Source organism: Nothobranchius furzeri, chromosome 15 (assembly GCF_043380555.1).
Source record: "Nothobranchius furzeri strain GRZ-AD chromosome 15, NfurGRZ-RIMD1, whole genome shotgun sequence".
Lineage (NCBI taxonomy): Eukaryota > Metazoa > Chordata > Actinopteri > Cyprinodontiformes > Nothobranchiidae > Nothobranchius > Nothobranchius furzeri.
In genome coordinates, this window is record NC_091755.1 from 47,141,876 (window position 1) to 47,160,723 (window position 18,848).

Consider the following 18,848-nt stretch of genomic DNA (forward strand, 5'->3'; position numbering starts at 1 on the left):
GTTTGTTAGCGGATGAAACGTTTCGGTTCACTTTATTCCGCTGACGCCGAGCGCCTTCTCAGCCCCTGGGGGTGAGTTCCGGTGGACTGGTGGAACATCATCGTCTCCGGTGGTGTGGCCGTGCTTTGTGCACGCTTTGGGTCTGGATTTTGGTTCTGTCCGTGTTAGCATGGAGCCTGGCAGCGGCAGCTCGGAGCGGTTACATAACGCCTGCAGGTCGGGAGAGAAGCTGCTGAACGTCTCCTCCTCCTCCTCCCCCTCAGCTCCACAGTGACAGCTCCGCACACAAACACACAACAACAACAACACAACCCCAAGGAGGAGAATACACAGCAGCATGGAGGAGGTGTGAGTTCATAGGCAGGACCAGAACCGGGACTAAACATGGAGACCAACCCGCTCATTAACGGTGAGAGCTTTTCTCTCTCTGTGTGTGTGTGTGTGTGTGTGTGTGTGTGAGAGAGAGAGAGAAGGAGAGAGTGAGTGTGCGTGCGCTCGCAGGTAGCAACAGGTGTGTGAAGCTGCTTGAAGGCGGCCTGCAGCTGCGTTCGATGTTCGGGCTCGTTTGGACCGGAAAGGTTTTATTCTGCTGCTTGTTGAAACCTGTAAAACCCTCAGTCCTGGTCCATAGTCCTGATCTTCATTCCTGATCCCCAGTCCTGGTCCATAGTCCCGATCGGTTCTGATCCATAGTCCTGATCTTCATTCCGGATCCCCAGTCCTGGTCCATAGTCCTGATCGGTTCTGATCCATAGTCCTGATCTTCATTCCTGATCCCTAGTCCCGATCCCCAGTCCTGATCGGTTCTGATCCATAGTCCTGATCCATAGTCCCGATCCCCAGTCTCTGCAGGTCTAGAAGCGGATTCTTGTCCATCCTTTATTGTTTATTTTTGTGAACTCTTCCCCGCCACCTCTTCCTTTCTTCTCCGCCCCTTTCTCTTTCATTTCTGTCTCCGTTGGGATTTAAAACAACCAGAAGCATTTCTACTGACGTTTTGATATCAGGCGGGGCAGTTTAGCTGCTCCACCTGTGAGTAAAACTCCAGACTGCAGCACCTCTCTCACGCCTGAAGCATCTCGAGCATCAGAACGTCCTACGTGTTCTCCACACCAAAACGTTCCAGATCGTCAATGAGAGCTGGGTTAGGTTTTCCTGCTGGACCGTTTCCTCGTGGCTGATCAGAACATCAGAACGTGTTTCATCATCTGTTTCTTTATAAACGTTAGCTGCTTGATGCTGCTGGTTCAGGTGTGGGTTCCTGCTGCACCATAGAACCTGCAGGAAGTCGACTTCCTTCCTGGTGAGGTGTTGGCTCAGTTAAGGCCTGTCTGTCAGGTCCGATCAGGTCGGGTCACACTGCTGTGGTTGAGGATGGTGCGCTGAATGCTGATCGGGTGTCTGAACCAGAGTGACGAGTTACAGATTGACACTGACTCAACTCGTCCATCTGGAACATAAATGTCTCCACTTGTCCTCAGTGAGAGGACAAACCCTCAGACACTTTCTAGTCGGTGATGTAATTCTGACACGTTGCCGTAGCGATGCTGATGCACTGAACTGTTCAGTGAGATGAGATGTGTGAGCCATCATCCTGACAGATGGGGAGTGAAAGTAGTCTGATTACTGTACCATCACGTGTTTTGTAGATTTGGAGAAGGTGTTTGACCACGCCCCAGGGAAGGGGGGAGGGGGGTATTCCTGGAGTATGGGGCACCAGGCCCTCTGCTGTTAGGTCCCTGTATGACCGGTGCCAGAGCTTGGTCCATGTTGCCAGCAGTAAGTTGAGCTCCTGTTTTGGTGGCCTGAGGATCAGGTCTCTGCATTTGCAGATGATGTGTTCCTGTTGGCTTCATCAGAACGTGATCTCCAGCTTTTGCTGGAGCAGTTTGCAGCTGAGTGTGAAGCACGTCTATTGCGTGTTTCTGCAAGATCCTCAAAAGCTTTCGATGATACAGAACAAAAGTGATCATGTGCAGACTCTGGTGTTGCTGCATCTTATACTCGATGTTTAAGAACTACAAAAGAGGAGAAGAGATGACATCAGTAGTAGCACAGAAGTAGACTGCACTGGTTAGAGTGCTCATTGACATTTATCTAGCTACTGATGGCGGTAATTCTGTGTTGTTACTTCTGCTGGACCTTACAATTCAATTCAAAGATACTTTATTAATCCCAGGGGGAAATTAGAGTTTCAGTTCACACGATTCTGAGAGCAGACATACATACATAGGCATAGGCAGCAGCTATTCCTGAAGTGCTGCTTCACCGTCTCCATCATTATGTCGGGATTTCTGGGTTAGCCCTGGATTGGTTCAGATCATACCTGACAAATAGAAATATGTGTGTAAGGATGGGAAGTTATTCCTCAGAATACTCTGATCTACCCTGGGGGGTACCACAGGGCTCGATATTGGGTCCTCTGTTGTTTTCTATTTACATTCTGCCCTTTGGTGACATCTGTCGTGAGCTTGGAGTTCACGTCCACCTTTATGCTGACGATTGTCAGCTGTACCTGCCTCTGAACACGTCAGGTGGTCTCTCTATTTCTATTCTTACGAACTGTTTGACGGAGATCATGACCTGGACGAGTGGAAATTTTCGGAGTCTAAATGATCAGAAAACAGAGGCGATATTGTTTGCTCCGAGCAGACATTCTGACTCTTCCCTGACTGACTGTGGGTCATTTAATGGCCAGCTGAGTGCTTCAGTGACTAATCTTGGTGTTAAACTGGATAGCGCCCTTAGTTTTGACACCCACATCAATGGAGTGATCTCCTCCTCCTTTTTCCACCTTCGTCGGCTGTCAAAGATCAAATCTTTCCTGTCACGACATGATCTTGAGACGGTAGTCCATGCTTTTATTGCGGTGCGATTGGACTACTGTAACTCTGTTTTATTCGGTGTGAGCAAGCGCTCAATAGCCAGGTTGCAAATGGTGCAGAATGCTGCTGCCAGATTTTTAGAGGGCAGGCGCAAGTATGACCACATTCCTCCTGTCCTGGCTGCGCTTCACTGGCTGCCCGTTGATGTAAGGATTCGTTTTAAGATACTTTTGCTGGTTTTTAAAACATTAAATGGTCTGGCCCCTCCTTACTTGGTGTCATTGCTTCAACCACACACCCCTGCACGGTCACTCCGCTCGGAGAACCTCATGCTCCTCTCGGTCCCAAGAACGCGCCTAAAGACACGTGGTGATAGGGCCTTTGCTGTGGCAGCTCCTAAGCTTTGGAACGAGCTTCCTCTCAGCATAAGGGCCTCCACCTCTGTGGCGGTTTTTAAGGCAAGGCTAGAAACCTACTTTTATGATCGGTCTTTTAATCTTTCTAACCAGTTTTTGTTGTTTTACTTAAAGCGATCCGTGCATTCACTGTGTTTTCTATCTGTATCTTGTGATACAATGTTTTTATTTCTGGACATAATGTTTTATGTTTTTACTTGATCTGTGTAGTGCCTTGGTGGTATCTTTTTGCCTGTAAGGCGCGATTTACAAATAAAGTTGAGTTGAGTTGAGAAGTAGAGTAGAACAGAGAACGTGGTGAGTGTTGTCTGAAGTTCACAGAATGGACGCACAACGTAGGACTGGGCAATACGGCCGAAAATCAATGCCACGATATATTGAGGATTTCACCTCGATGACGGTAAATGGACGATAACTACAGGCATGCGCAGAAACAAAAGTTGTCCACTAGACGGGGCTGTCACATGTTTCATGTTGAGTCACATTTTTCGTGACTCAAGGTGGTTCAGCTTCTTAAGGGACCTGAATGTTGCCAACCTGCACACATCCTTTAATTTTTTATTATCACATTTATTGACATAAGAAAAATTATCTCAGTAAGAGTCAGAAATTTCGAAAACGATACATTTTCTATTTTTTGCCCAGCCCTACCACAAGGCGTCAAATCCTTTCTATTTCTGATGCAACAAAATGGACTCTCTTCTAACAGAGAAGCTAGCAGGAGTCGCTGATGCTGGTATTAATGCAGATGGAGTTCGAGATTTCGGCCATAGTTGCCTCCACGTCTCATGTTCGGTTTTAGTAAATAAACCCGACTTTTGTGTCACAGTGGAGGCAACCCCACCTGTTCAGTGTGCTGAAAACATTTACCAGTAAAAGAGACTTTCTAAGAGTTGATTTATCACCAGCTTCATCTTAAAACCAGATTCTCTTTGCTCCTTCAGCCATGGACCCATCCATCACTCTGTGGCAGTTCCTGCTCCACCTGTTAGAGGATCAGCGGCAGCGTCACCTGATTTCCTGGACAGGTGAGGATGGAGAGTTCAAGCTGCTGGATGCCGAGGAGGTGGCCCGTTTGTGGGGGCTCCGCAAAAACAAGCACAACATGAACTATGACAAACTGAGCCGAGCGCTCAGGTACTACTACGACAAGGTACGGCTGAAACACCTGTATGTCTCTCATTGACACCTTGCCATTGCTGATACCTACCTGTCTCCCGCCAACACCTACCCGTCTCCCGCCAACACCTGCCCATCTCCCACTAACACCTGTCTGTCTCTCCAACACCTGTCCGTCTCTCCAGCACCTGTCCGTCTCTCCAGCACCTGTCCATCTCTCCAGCACCTGTCCATCTCTCCAGCACCTGTCCGTCTCCCGCCAACACCTGCCCATCTCCCACTAACACCTGTCCGTCTCGCCAACACCTGTCCGTCTCCCGCCAACACCTGTCCGTCTCTCCAACACCTGTCCGTCTCTCCAGCACCTGTCCGTCTCCCGCCAACACCTGCCCATCTCCCACTAACACCTGTCCGTCTCGCCAACACCTGCCCGTCTCCCGCCAACACCTGTCCAGCTGGCCAACACCTGTCCATCTCGCCAACACCGTCTCTCCATCTCCCGCCAACACCTGTCCCTCTGTCTGTCTCGCCAACAACTGCCCGTCTCCCGCCAACACCTGCCCGTCTCCCGCCAACACCTGTCCGTCTCCCGCCAACACCTTCCCGTCTCCCGCCAACACCTGTCCGTCTCCCGCCAACACCTGTCCTTCTCGCCAACACCCGTCCGTCTCGCCAACACCTGTCCTTCTCGCCAACACCCGTCCGTCTCGCCAACACCTGTCCTTCTCGCCAACACCCGTCCGTCTCGCCAACACCTGTCCTTCTCGCCAACACCCGTCCGTCTCGCCAACACCTGTCCTTCTCGCCAACACCCGTCCGTCTCGCCAACACCTGTCCTTCTCGCCAACACCTGTCCGTCTGGCCAACACCTGTCCGGCTGGCCAACACCTGTCCAGCTAGCCAACACCTGTCCATCTCGCCAACACCGTCTCTCCATCTCCCGCCAACACCTGTCCCTCTGTCTGTCTCGCCAACAACTGCCCGTCTCCCGCCAACACCTGCCCGTCTCCCGCCAACACCTGTCCGTCTCCCGCCAACACCTGTCCGTCTCCCACCAACACCTGCCCGTCTCCCGCCAACACCTGTCCGTCTCCCGCCAACACCTGCCCGTCCTGCCCGTCTCCTGCCAACACCTGCCCGTCCTGCCCGTCTCCTGCCAACACCTGCCCGTCCTGCCCATCTCCTGCCAACACCTGCCCGTCCTGCCCATCTCCTGCCAACACCTGCCCGTCTCCTGCCAACACCTGCCCGTCTCCTGCCAACACCTGCCCGTCTCCTGCCAACACCTGCCCGTCTCCTGCCAACACCTGCCCGTCTCCTGCCAACACCTGTCCTTCTCGCCAACACCCGTCCGTCTCGCCAACACCTGTCCTTCTCGCCAACACCCGTCCGTCTCGCCAACACCTGTCCTTCTCGCCAACACCCGTCCGTCTCGCCAACACCTGTCCTTCTCGCCAACACCCGTCCGTCTCGCCAACACCTGTCCGTCTGGCCAACACCTGTCCGTCTGGCCAACACCTGTCCGTCTGGCCAACACCTGTCCGGCTGGCCAACACCTGTCCAGCTGGCCAACACCTGTCCATCTCGCCAACACCGTCTCTCCATCTCCCGCCAACACCTGTCCCTCTGTCTGTCTCGCCAACAACTGCCCGTCTCCTGCCAACACCTGCCCGTCTCCCGCCAACACCTGCCCGTCTCCCGCCAACACCTGTCCGTCTCCCGCCAACACCTGCCCGTCTCCCGCCAACACCTGCCCGTCCTGCCCGTCTCCTGCCAACACCTGCCCATCTCCTGCCAACACCTGCCCATCTCCTGCCAACACCTGCCCGTCCTGCCCATCTCCTGCCAACACCTGCCCGTCCTGCCCATCTCCTGCCAACACCTGCCCGTCTCCTGCCAACACCTGCCCATCTCCTGCCAACACCTGTCCGTCTCCCGCCAACACCTTCCCGTCTCCCGCCAACACCTGCCCGTCTCCTGCCAACACCTGCCCATCTCCTGCCAACACCTGCTCATCTCCCGCCAACACCTGCTCATCTCCCGCCAACACCTGCCCGTCTCCCGCCAACACCTGCCCGTCTCCCGCCTACACCTGCCCATCTCCCGCCAACACCTGCCCGTCCCCTGCCAACACCTGCCCGTCTCCTGCCAACACCTGCCCGTCTCCTGCCAACACCTGCCCATCTCCTGCCAACACCTGCCCGTCTCCCGCCAACACCTGCCCGTCTCCCGCCAACACCTGCCCGTCTCCCGCCAACACCTGCCCATCTCCTGCCAACACCTGCCCGTCTCCCGCCAACACCTGCCCGTCTCCCGCCAACACCTGCCCGTCCCCTGCCAACACCTGCCCGTCTCCTGCCAACACCTGCCCATCTCCCGCCAACACCTGCCCGTCTCCCGCCAACACCTGCCCGTCTCCCGCCAACACCTGCCCGTCTCCCGCCAACACCTGTCCGTCTCCCTCTAACACCTGTCCGTCTCCCTCTAACACCTGCCTGAATGATTCTTTCCAGAACATCATCAAGAAGGTGAGCGGACAGAAGTTTGTGTATAAGTTTGTGAGTCAGCCCGACCCGTCTCTGCCTGATGGAGTACACAGCAGTGACGACGTCCCAAGAAAAGATGTCTCTGACCCAAATAACCAGTTGAAAAATATTGGGGGCATGGCTTCTACCTGTCAGTCCAAGGGCTTACCTCAGGTACCCCAAGGCTCTTAGCACTGTTTCTTTATGAAGGTATGTGAGGACCAAGTGCTGATTGGTCCATTTTTGTCCATCCACAGCGTTCGTCACCTAGCAGCTCCCAGAAGAGCTCCAGAAATGACTACATGAAGTCTGGACTCTACTCCACCTTCACCATCCAGTCCCTGCAGACCCCACCCAATCCCCGACCTGTCAAATCAGAGCTCCTGCTGCAACAAGACGCCGCCCCCCAGGCTGACCGCCCCCCCAGAGAGGTGAGTCTGTGAAGCTCGATGACTTCCTGCAGGGTGAAGATCAGGTATTCCTCGTCCAGTCAGGTTTAGGTAGAGAGATGGAGTCAAAGGTCACCATCATGATGTCACAGGTGTTCAGGATCCGCGTTTTCTGTTTCTCTTTACAAACATCTATTATTTATTTCATCTGTCATTAAAGCTTCAGATCTAATTTAAAACAGGGAGTCAGGTCGATCATCACGTTATTAACATTTTCTGCCCCCCCCCCCCCCCCCCCCCCCAGGTCTGCCTGCTGACGGACAGTAAACCCCCCCTGTCAGTGGGAGGGGCTGTTGACTCTCTCCAGGTGATCGTAACACAGACGTCTCCCTGTCCCACTCCGGCGCTCAGTCCACAGATGCCAACCAACCCCAGCAGCCAATCACAGGTCAGGCACAAGCCCCGCCCCCTACCATGTGTGATTCATGTTTCTTACTGGATGTAGAACAAAGTAAAACAGCAATAAAAGGACAGTTTGCTGGGATCTGATTGGTTCGGAGGGCGTGGGTCAAACGTCGTCTCACCTGCTAACTGTTTCTGTTTCAGCCAATCAGCTGCTTTTACCAGCCAGAGGAGTCATAGGTCAAATGTCATCAGCTCACCTTTTCCTCTGTTCTGTTTCAGAACCCCCCCACAGCCCACCTGAGTGACCCCCCACAGATTTATCTCAGCAACATCGGGGACCCAACCTCCCTCACCCCCCTCCTTCCTCTTGGACATGTAGGAGCGGTGGGGAGTGCTGTCCCCCCTGTCCCCACCCCCAGTGTCTCAGTGGGTCCCCCCCAGTCCCAACAGCAGGACAGCACTTTCCCTCCTCACCCATCTAACCCCCCACCTGTCTTTGTCATCATCAACCCATCTCCTCCCCAGCAGCATCAAACTCCTCCCATTGTCCACACCCCACCCACTGCCCCGCCCCCTGAGCACTCCCCTCCCCCCCACATCGAGATCAAGGAGGAGAACCTGCCATCAGAGGAGGAGCTGCTGGAGATGGTGACTCTAGAGAGGAAGCAGGCAGAGGAGGTCAGTATGAAGACATCATCAGGTCCAGATAATCTGGACCAGTACAGATAATCTGGACCAGTACAGATAATCTGGACCAGTTCGCTTTAATCCAGACCGTTTCAGTTGACCTGAACCGGTCCAGAAAACTTGGACCGGTTTCTAGTTGAATCATGTTTGTATTTCTCTCTGCTCTGCTCCTACTTCCAGGTTCCTCAGCTGATCTGCAGCTCAGCAGAACCAGAACCACCCCTAACTATTGTGGAGAGCCCCACCCCCCCCATCTTGGAGCCCAGGGTGGGAGTCCAGCAGGAAGGAGCGCAGGAGGGAAGGGAGGCCAAGGACTCACCAGCAGGTAGATATTTGGATCCATCAGAACCAGCATGTTTCTGGACTGGGTCGTGTGATTCGGATCCTTCAGAGTGCTGCTCGTTCAGCCTGATCCAGTTTCATGAGGTCTGTGGTCCAGAATCAGAACCCGGTCCACGATTCCGTCCCCCACTCATCCTAGGAGTGTGGGCTAGTGGTAGCGACACCATGCTAACGACCGCCCAGACTCTGTTCCACAATGGTGGAACGACCTGCCCAGTTAACCCTGACTGGAGTTCTTCCCTCCCATTAGCTTCTCTGTTAGCCTCCGTAGTTGCTGCGTCACTTCCTTATGTAGGAGGAGCTTAGACACACAAACCAACACCTCTGTGGTCCGGTTCTGGTTAAAGTTAACCTCCTTCTCGGTGGTAGCCTGACCTCCCTGGGACTGGGAGATCGCTGTTCAAATACCAGTGGGGTCATACGAAAGGCCCAGTGCCTCTCTGCTCGATACTCCGCTTTAAGGGGTTGGATTGGGGGGGCTAAAACACCAAATAGTTCCCAAGCGCAGCCACTGCTGCAGCCCCCCGCCCCCCACAGGGAGAAGTGTGTGTATGACTGATGGGGCTTTAACCGGGTCAGGGCCGGCTGAATGGAGCAAACAAACGGTTTCTGATCTCTGAAATATTTTACGATTCATTCAAATCGTTTTTTTCTGTCAGATCTCGCCGTACCTCCGATGACATCATCACTCACCTCCACATCCGGCGCCGTTCCTCCTAAACCCAAGAAACCTCGAGGGCTGGAGCTGCCGTCCTCCCCCTCACTCCCCCCCGGCCTCTCCCAGGATAAGGTTCGGCCAGTCACATGACTGATTAGTTGTCTCCTCTGGCTGAGCTGTGACATCACTTCCTGTTTCCTCTGCAGGTGAACGCAGCTGTAAACAGTTTACTGGCTCCTGGATCTGCGACCAACACGCTCACACCATCGGTGATCACCTCCCACTCTCTGGTAAACCCCCCCCCCAGATTTTTTTTTTTAATGTATTTAAAATTTTATCAAATTATTTAAATTTTTTAAAACCGACTCAGAACCTCTTACATCTGGGTTCTGGTTATTAAAGCTGGCTTTTATGGTACCGGGCCAAACTGGGCCAGGCTGGTTCTGGGCTGCTGGCTGACCTGAGACCAGTAAAACCGGTGAAAATGACTTTTCTTTTGTCTGCTGACCAGACTCCTGTCCTGCTGACTCCCGGCGCTCTTCCCTCCACCATCCACTTCTGGAGCACGCTCAGTCCCATCGCCCCTCGCTCACCTGCCAAGCTCTCCTTCCAGGTAATACACCGAGCCCGTGACACAAACAGGAGTGGTTCTGTTTGTTTCCACAGGGAATTCAAACAGAACCGGACGCACATTTAGCTGCCTGTTATCATTCATCAGTTACAGTCCTGAGATCCAGGCCCGGAATGTAAAAGAGCCCGGATCAGGAGTTCTGGTTCCGGATTGGGTAAAAGCCCGCGTGTCCTTATGTGCAGTTAAAACCCTGTTCTATGCAACACACTGAGCTCTGCAGGTACCTGAAGCTGATCCAGAGCACGCACACACACATGCACACACGCATGCATGCACGCACACACACACACACACACACGCGCGCGCATACACACACGCATACACACACTCATGCACGCACACACACACATGCACACACGCATGCATGCACGCACACACATGCACACACTCATGCACGCACACACAAACGCACGCACGCACACACACACACACGCACACACGCATGCATGCATGCACGCACACACACACAGACACACACACACAGACACACACACACACATGCATGCACACAGACACACACACACATGCATGCACGCATGCACACAGACACACACACACATGCATGCACGCACACACACACATGCACACACGCACACACACACACACAGACACACATGCACACACACACACACACATACACGCATGCACACACACAGACACACACACACATGCACACACTCATGCACGCACACACAAACGCACGCACACACACACACACATACGCACACACGCACACACACACACGCACACACACACACGCACACACACACTCACACACACACGCACACACACACACACACACACACATGCACACACACACACACACACGCACACACACACACACGCACACACACACACTCGGTGAGGACCCTCAGACCACCTTTACTGGACTAACTAAAACCAGAACCAGAACCCATCCAACGACCCAGATCTGGTTAAAGGGGTTTATCTCTTACGCTCAGCTGGTCCTCTGAGGTAGAGGAGCTGATGCTTCTGCAGGGTTCTGGCTCGGTCCGGCCTCCATCTGTCTCTCGCTGGAGGTACTAAAGGTTCAGTTGACTGAATCCATCTGGTTCTTCAGCAGCACCCGGATGTTCTGCGTGTCCTCCTGTCGGGATAACTCAGTTGGATAAACACGTCTACGACTAAAAACCAGAACAGTGTGAGATGGTTCTGAGGAGACATTCAGGAACAGCTTTCACTGTAGGAAATCTCCCAATTATTTTGCTCTGCATGTCAGTGTAACCACGGTCCATTGGGACCTCTGGACAGGCTGCTGCTGGTCCAATCACAGAGCTCCATGTGCTCCATGGTGGGCGGGATGTTACTGCGACTCAGCGAAACAAAGATGGTGGCGACTTGTTTGAAATGGCTTTGGCATCAACTTTGAAGAAGAAGAAACAATCGTTTACATGGCACCTCTCGAGATGAAAACCACGAAGCTGCTTCACAAGAACAACTAATAAATAAATAAATATTTGTTGCGTAGTTTGTCTCGCGGCCGTTTCGTGAGGCTTTCACGAGGAATGTCCCGTTCCGATATCGATATTGGAAGTAATTAGAAATCGGCCCAAAAACACTATCGGATTATATCGGACTGCATCAAAAATCTCCGATGAAAGCGGTTGGTTAAAGTTCGCATTTTTCCAACCAATGGTTAAATAAATAGTCATTTTTGTCATACTTACTGTTATCGGCGCTTGTTCTCCGACTGACTAATATCACCGGGTCAAGCCCTAACCCTAACCCATACACTCCACACCATGAACTAGGTATGATATGTAGGGGTGTTCAGGGGGGAGGGTTGAACCGTTTCGATTCGTTAAATAATGAATTTTATTTGCGTGATTTAAGTGCAGCGGATAAAAGTTCCTAGGCGAGTTTCCGCACGGACGCTGTATTGAGTGACGCACGATGGCTGGACGCGCCCGATCTGCAAATTCTGATCAACGCCTTTCAGAGCGGATCTAACCAGCTGGCTGTCGCTGCTGCTGGAGCCCGTAGAGAACGGAGCCCCGCCCCTCCCGCCGTCTCACACTGCAGACACGTAAACAAACATGTCTGCCGAACTTCCCCCCCGGGACAGTTGAAGTAAAGTTTTCATCCTACAACGAGAAATACGGCGTGGAGGAAGCTCGTTGTTTAGTACGAGTTTTACAGAAGAAACTGGGCGGTGTGAGGTGAGTTTTGAAGGCTCGCTGCAGAAATAAGACTTCAACATCTCCAAGACCAGAGAAATAGTCATTAACTTCAACCGTGGCCCTTCTCCAGCCATCCTGCACCCACTGTTAACAGCCAGTTTGTTGAAAAGGTTCACTCATACAAATATCTCGGTTGCATAATAGACGACAAACTCACATTCCAACACCATACTGAACACGTTTTTGCAAAATGTCAACAGCGCCTCTTTTTTTCCACGTAAACTCCGCAAACTTCAGGTTCACCAAACCGTCCTTGCTGCGTTCTATAGATGCTTTGTCGAACCGATTCTTACGTTCAGCATTTCTGCCTGGTTTGGTTCACTCACAACTGCTCAGCGTAACATGCTCAATAAAATAATCAGGATAAGCAGTAAAATGATCCGTCAGGAGCAGCAGTCACTTCCCAGCAGAAAAGGCACACACTCTCCACTCCCATTACACCCAGTTCCCATCAGGCCGGCGGTTCAGGACCCTCCCAGTGCTTCCTCCGGCTTCCTTCCCTCTTCAATCCACCTGTTAAATAGCATACCCCAGCAAAAATGACTGTGACCAACACTAACGGTAAATCTAGGTTGAACTAGTAATCTTTTATTATCGTATTCCTTTTTAAATTCCTTTAATTAAGTGTGTGTACATGTGAGTAGTCTTTTAAATTGATTGTACGTGTACGAGTGTTTTGATGCTGTTTTTATGTGCTGTGCTGACCCTCTGACTGCGAACGAACTAATGGATAAATACGGTTAACTGATTGATAAAAACACGGAGCATCAACATTCAAACAACATGAGCGCGACACTCACCGCTGCACTAATAACTTGTAAATAATTAAATACATCATGCTGGATCAGCAGCCTGTGGTGACGCCTGCTTCTGCTCGCTAATAGGAGCAGCTTCAGAAATTAAACCTATAAATATAATAATTAATTAAAATTAATCGAACCAAGCTCACTGAACCGAACCGAATATGGTTCTAGCGTACCGTTACACCCTTCATGATATGTGCTGATATCCTATCGGGTTGATATCTGTATCGGTCGATACTGAAGGTATCGTATCGGAAGTGAAAAGGGGACATCCGTAGCGTTCACGTGCAGCGGAAAGGAGGGGGGCGCATGAGTATGGAGCTAGGATTGGGACAAAATTCACTGTAACTTGTACCAAGTTTTGTAACTTGGTACAAGTTTCATGACAAGTAACTTTGGACTCGTAACTTGTAACTTTAGTTTTCTAACTTGTAATTCTCAGTTTGTACTTGTATTTCTTGTTTTGTAACAGGACATTTTCATTTTGTACATGTATTTTTTATTTTGTAAAATCAGACTTTTATTTTGTACATTACGGTACATTTCGACTACTGTTCTTGAAATATCGTAATTCTATTCTCAGTACTTGAGTACACAAAACAGAACAACATATCTTCTTACGTTCGTAATCTTGTTTGCCTCATGCTTCAGCAGTTTGTTGTAGTCAGTGTTATTAACTGAAAAATAATAAATAATTACTCGTCTTCACAATCACATTTTCTTTATTATTGGTCTCTCCATTTGTGCTTCCATTTCTGATGCATGCTCGTGTTGATACAGCAACCAGCAACTAATAATGTAAACAGTTTATAACCTATTTCAAACTCTGGGGAATATTTTTAAAACGTAGAATCAAACTAACTGAAACAAACCCGTCTACAGCTCGTCCTCCTGCTCACAACCAACAAGCTGCACACAGTTAGCTCATTAAAGGTTATCTAGCTAAAACTTGCAGCATAAAATATCATCGTTAGCTTATTTTGGCACGAAGCGGTTAGCTAGCGCTTCACAATGCAACAAAATGATGACATTTCATCAACTTACTGGAGAAAATCCTTCCGAAACACCGAAAATGAACTACGGCCGATGCAGCAGCGGGGCTGTTTGGAACTATTCGACGCTACATGAACCACGTGACTTCCCCTTTCCATAGGAGCCTATTGGAGTGTCGTAACTCTCTCTACAGCTCTGACAGAACCCTGCCCTCCTCTCCCAGTGATTGGACAGGAATTCAAGAAACGTGATTGGTAGCTAAGACTCGTGCTCTCATTGGTTCCACCCAAGTTCCTCCCACCGACACTAGAACTGATACAAAATGATCCGTAACACTGTAGATTTGAGGTTAGTACCTGTAGAATGAAATGTGTGTTTTGAGAGTTTTGATTTCAAACTTGTACCTTGATTTTTTTATTTTGGAAGTCTGCTAGGTAAAACCCGAAAGTTTCATGTTTCTGAATGAATGTTTGATGTTGCAAAATGAAAATTTCCTGTTACAAAACAAGAAATACAAGTACAAGTTGAGAATTACAAGTTAGAAAACTAAAGTTAAAAGTTACGAATCCAAAGTTACATGTCATGAAACATGTTCCAAGTTACAAAACTTGGTACAAGTTACATTGAATATTGTCCCAATCCTAGCTCCATACATGAGGAGATTTGGACTTGGGCTTTTCTTTGAGCAGATAGAGGTCCTCAAGTTTACTTTACTGAAAAATAATTTTGTGGCCAGACTGTGTGTTCACATCAATATTATCTAGGATGGTCTGCCAGCCTAGGACGTCTCAGCTCCTGAGTTAAAGGAGGGTCAGAACCGTTTGTGTGACGCTGGCGCCTCCTGCTGGAGCTGCAGCAGAACACACGGTCATTTTTCAGGTTTCTGAAAGAAACATCTTTTAGTCGGAACGAATGAGTCCTCTAAACACACACACACACACACACACACACACACACACACACACACACACACACACACACACACCTCTACTTACTGTTGCCAGCTGTTTCCCACCAGCACCTCACACGTGTCTCTGTGTCTCGTCCTAGTTCCCGTCTAACGGCAGTAACCAGATCCACATCCCGGCTCTGAGCGTGGACGGCCTCTCCACCCCCGTGGTTTTGTCCCCCGGCCCCCAGAAGCCTTGACTCTCCAGCCCCCCCCCCCTTCACCCAGCCCCTCAGTGGGCGGTTTCACCTGATGAGCCTCCTCCATCCCTGGAGGTTTGGAGCAGAACCGGTTCTGGTGCTGATGCTATGCAGTCTGACTGCAGGAGACTTGGACGACGAAGACGCTGCGCAGACAGCAGATGGACGTCCTTCATGCTCCCTAAGCCCCACCCCCTTAGCTTGATTACAGGGGATGTTGGGAAACCCGGTGCTCCTCTTGACTCTGAAGCATCTTGACTGGTTGGTACGTAACCATGACAACGGTGTGGAAACACTAAAGCAGAAGAAGAGCTGAAAGGGTTTTCCTCGTCTGGTTTTATTTATTCTGTTTCCTGGCGTCGCCGCGGGTTCCTGTGAGGATTTTCCTGCTGGATTCCCTCATCGAGACTTTCTCTGAGCCGCTGGATGGTTTTAGTTGGGCTCCGATTGGCTGGTTTTAGGCCACACCTTTTATTGATTCGAGTAACTGTTGATGATGGAGAATCTTCTGAGCCACGTTTTCCTCCCTAAATGCCGCTGAGGCGAAGATCCCGTCACATTCCTCTGACTGCAGCGTTCCTGTTTTCATCCGAACATTCCGAACAAGCGTGTAAATATTCACCTGCTTTTGTCACTGGAAGCTTCATTTGCTTCAGTCGTGTTGCCACAAGTTCTGTTGTTCCAGCCCGGTTCTGTTGTTTCACTCATGTTCTGTTGTTTCAGCCCGGTTCTGTTGTTCCAACCCGGTTCTGTTGTTTCACTCATGTTCTGTTGTTTCAGCCCGGCTCTGTTGTTCCAGCCCGGTTCTGTTGTTCCAGCCCGGTTCTGTTGTTTCAGCCCGGTTCTGTTGTTCCAGCCCGGTTCTGTTGTTTCACTCATGTTCTGTTGTTTCAGCCCGGCTCTGTTGTTCCAGCCCGGTTCTGTTGTTCCAGCCCGGTTCTGTTGTTCCAGCCCGGTTCTGTTGTTTCAGCCCGGTTCTGTTGTTCCAGCCCGGTTCTGTTGTTTTAGCCCGGTTCTGTTGTTCCAGCCCGGTTCTGTTGTTCCAGCCCGGTTCTTTTGTTTCAGCCCGGTTCTGTTGTTCCAGCCCGGTTCTGTTGTTTCAGCCCGGTTCTTTTGTTTCAGCCCGGTTCTGTTGTTCCAGCCCGGTTCTGTTGTTCCAGCCCGGTTCTTTTGTTTCAGCTCGGTTCTGTTGTTGCAGCCCGGTTCTTTTGTTTCAGCCTGGCTCTGTTGTTTCATCCCGGTTCTGTTGTTCCAGCCCGGTTCTGTTGTTCCAGCCCGGTTCTTTTGTTTCAGCTCGGTTCTGTTGTTTCATCCCGGTTCTGTTGTTCCAGCCCGGTTCTTTTGTTTCAGCTCGGTTCTGTTGTTCCAGCCCGGTTCTGTTGTTGCAGCCCGGTTCTTTTGTTTCAGCCTGGCTCTGTTGTTCCAGCTCGGTTCTGTTGTTCCAGCCCGGTTCTTTTGTTTCAGCCCGGTTCTGTTGTTCCAGCCCAATTCTGTTGTTTTAGCCTGGTTCTGTTGTCCCAGCCCGGTTCTGTTGTCCTGTGGAGTTTTGATTGTTTTAGCCCCGTTAGGTTGTCATGGCAACATAATGAGCCACCGCCTGCCTCAGATTCTGTTCCTGAAGTAGATAATCGTGTCTGGACTGGGATCAGAACTGGTCCAAGCTCCTGGTTATTAAATGTTGGTTCTGCCCAGCTGGACCGGGTTTCAGCCCTGAGAAACTCTAAGATCTGAGCTAGTTTGGGGTCAGTGAACTCACCGTCACTAGGCTGCTAATGGCAGGTGTGTAGTTCTGAGTGGGCTCTGGTTCCATCAGAACCATAAACCCGATCCTGTTTTTGTTTAGACCAGACGAGTTGAAGGTTGTTTATAGTCGGACTAGTGAACCGGACTGAAGTCGGAACGTTTTGGACTCTCAGAACCAGCTGGCTCCGCCTCCTGCCCGACTGCTTCGGTGACTCGTGCGGATGTTGGTGAAAACGCCGGTGCAGCATGCGAGGATGCCTGAAACCTTTTACTCTGACTCCGATCAGCACCGGTGTCGTAGAAGTTCTGCTTCTATGGAGCAGCTGACCCAAAGACAGCCAGCTCATTGGTTCATCACGTTAAGTGTGCTGTAGAGATGGATGTTTGCTGGTTTGAATCCCAGCAGCAGGAGGTTTCCTGGCCCTGAGACAATCAGAAGCTCTGATTCCTGTTAGACGGAAACTTGTGGCAACACGAGGAACCCGGAATGTGCTGCGGCCCAAACCCTGAGCGATCTGGGCCCCGTGGTCCCAAACAGACTGTTCTTCTCCCTGGTGATGCTGTGGTTGCCGCGGTGACCTGACCTGACTGTTGCTGATGTGGTTGTTGATGCTGCTGTTGTGAACGTGCTTGTGCCCAGCGGCGCTGTCGGACTGTTCTCTCCTTTACAGCATGAATATTTTTCTATGGCGAGTTATCCAAGTCTTGAAGTTTTCGGATGTTTTCTACGGATTCTTCGGCTCCGTGCGTCTTTCAGAGCATGACCAAGGTCCACAAGCCATTTCCTGTTTAACGTTTCTCTCACCAGCAGAACATTACGAATGTCTCCACGCGGACCGGTGCCGCCGCTCTGGTCTGTCCACACGTCGCTGCCGCTGCGCTGCAGGCTGACGTCCGAGCGAATCAGCAGAAACTCGAGCTCCGCTCCAGCCCGGTTCTACTGTCAGCCCGGTTCAACCCGGTGTCCTCAGCTGAACCACAAGGCCTCTTACTCAAGGGATGAGCCCGGGTTGAAACCAGATCTTTAGTCTGTTTGGTACCGGCAGCCCGTCGCAGAGGCTCGTTGTGGTTCTGATTCACCGGAAAACCCAGTCTGACAGGAACCAGGAGGGAGGCTGAGGGAGGGGGCGGAGCTTCAGGTGGACAGAAGCCCCTCAGAATGTGAGTGAGTCTTAAAAGCGCTGAATCGCTCTCACAGATTTGCTTAGTCATGCTTCAGGTGACATCAGGCGACGGCTCAAAGCAGCGTCTGAGTTTTAGGAACGCTGACGTCTTCACCTGTTTTCGTTTTCGTGAGTCGGAGGTGTTCGGATCCACCCGGTGGAGCTAAAGCAGATCTTTCCTGATGTTGGGAAACATCTGGTGTTCTGGAGCTTCCTGTTTAATGAGGGAAGCCCCGCCCCCTTCTGTGAGTGCTCATGGTTCAGCAGCATGAGGGGTGGAGCCAAGAGCTATACAGGTCATTTGATTGGTCACCACCTGCTTAAGGTTTGCTGTGATGCAATGTGAGCGGTGACCTCTGACCTGTTAGTGGGCAGCTCCCATGATGCTTTGCATCAGACAGGAAGCTCCAGAACCTTCTCTGTACATACATGTTATCAACCCGAGCTCCACGTAACCCGATCTAATCGGTACTTTTCTGTCATTGCTCCTCACAGCCAGTGTGGCCCCGCCCCTCCTCGGTCATGATTGGCCTTGAGGTTGATTGATGTTAGGGGCGGGGCCTGCTTTATTTTTCGGGGACAGAGGTCTAAATGTTCAACGTTGTTTACTGGAACCTTAAAAAGAAAATATTTTTATGGATATCTGATTTTGTTGATGTAAATGTTGTTTTCTACGACCTGACGCTCGCACTGGGATGACCCAAATAAAAGCGTACCCATCCAAACCACTGGCATCTCCTCTGTTCACACGTTCCACCGCGGTTCAGGCACGCTTCTCTGTTCCACCACCAGATGAACC

At 51.0% G+C, this 18,848-nt stretch overlaps 1 protein-coding gene and 1 long non-coding RNA gene across 2 annotated transcripts; one reads left to right on the forward strand and one right to left on the reverse strand.

The window, feature by feature from the left end:
* The first annotated feature begins 265 nt into the window (after positions 1–265).
* elk1 (ETS transcription factor ELK1) lies at positions 266–18,774 on the forward strand. The gene is made up of 11 exons (XM_054746259.2): positions 266–409; positions 4,186–4,394; positions 6,874–7,059; positions 7,143–7,316; positions 7,579–7,722; positions 7,959–8,357; positions 8,547–8,691; positions 9,368–9,498; positions 9,573–9,656; positions 9,878–9,979; positions 15,045–18,774. Exons 1-11 carry the CDS (start codon positions 385–387, stop codon positions 15,141–15,143), a joined length of 1,698 nt encoding a protein of 565 aa, XP_054602234.2. The 5' UTR covers positions 266–384; the 3' UTR covers positions 15,144–18,774.
* On the reverse strand, positions 1,780–15,088 carry LOC139063332 (uncharacterized). The gene is made up of 4 exons (XR_011516697.1): positions 14,990–15,088; positions 10,954–11,105; positions 2,230–2,326; positions 1,780–2,018 (listed from the first exon to the last, which is right to left on the reverse strand). It is a non-coding gene; the product is annotated as an uncharacterized lncRNA (long non-coding RNA).
* Positions 18,775–18,848: the final 74 nt, after the last annotated feature.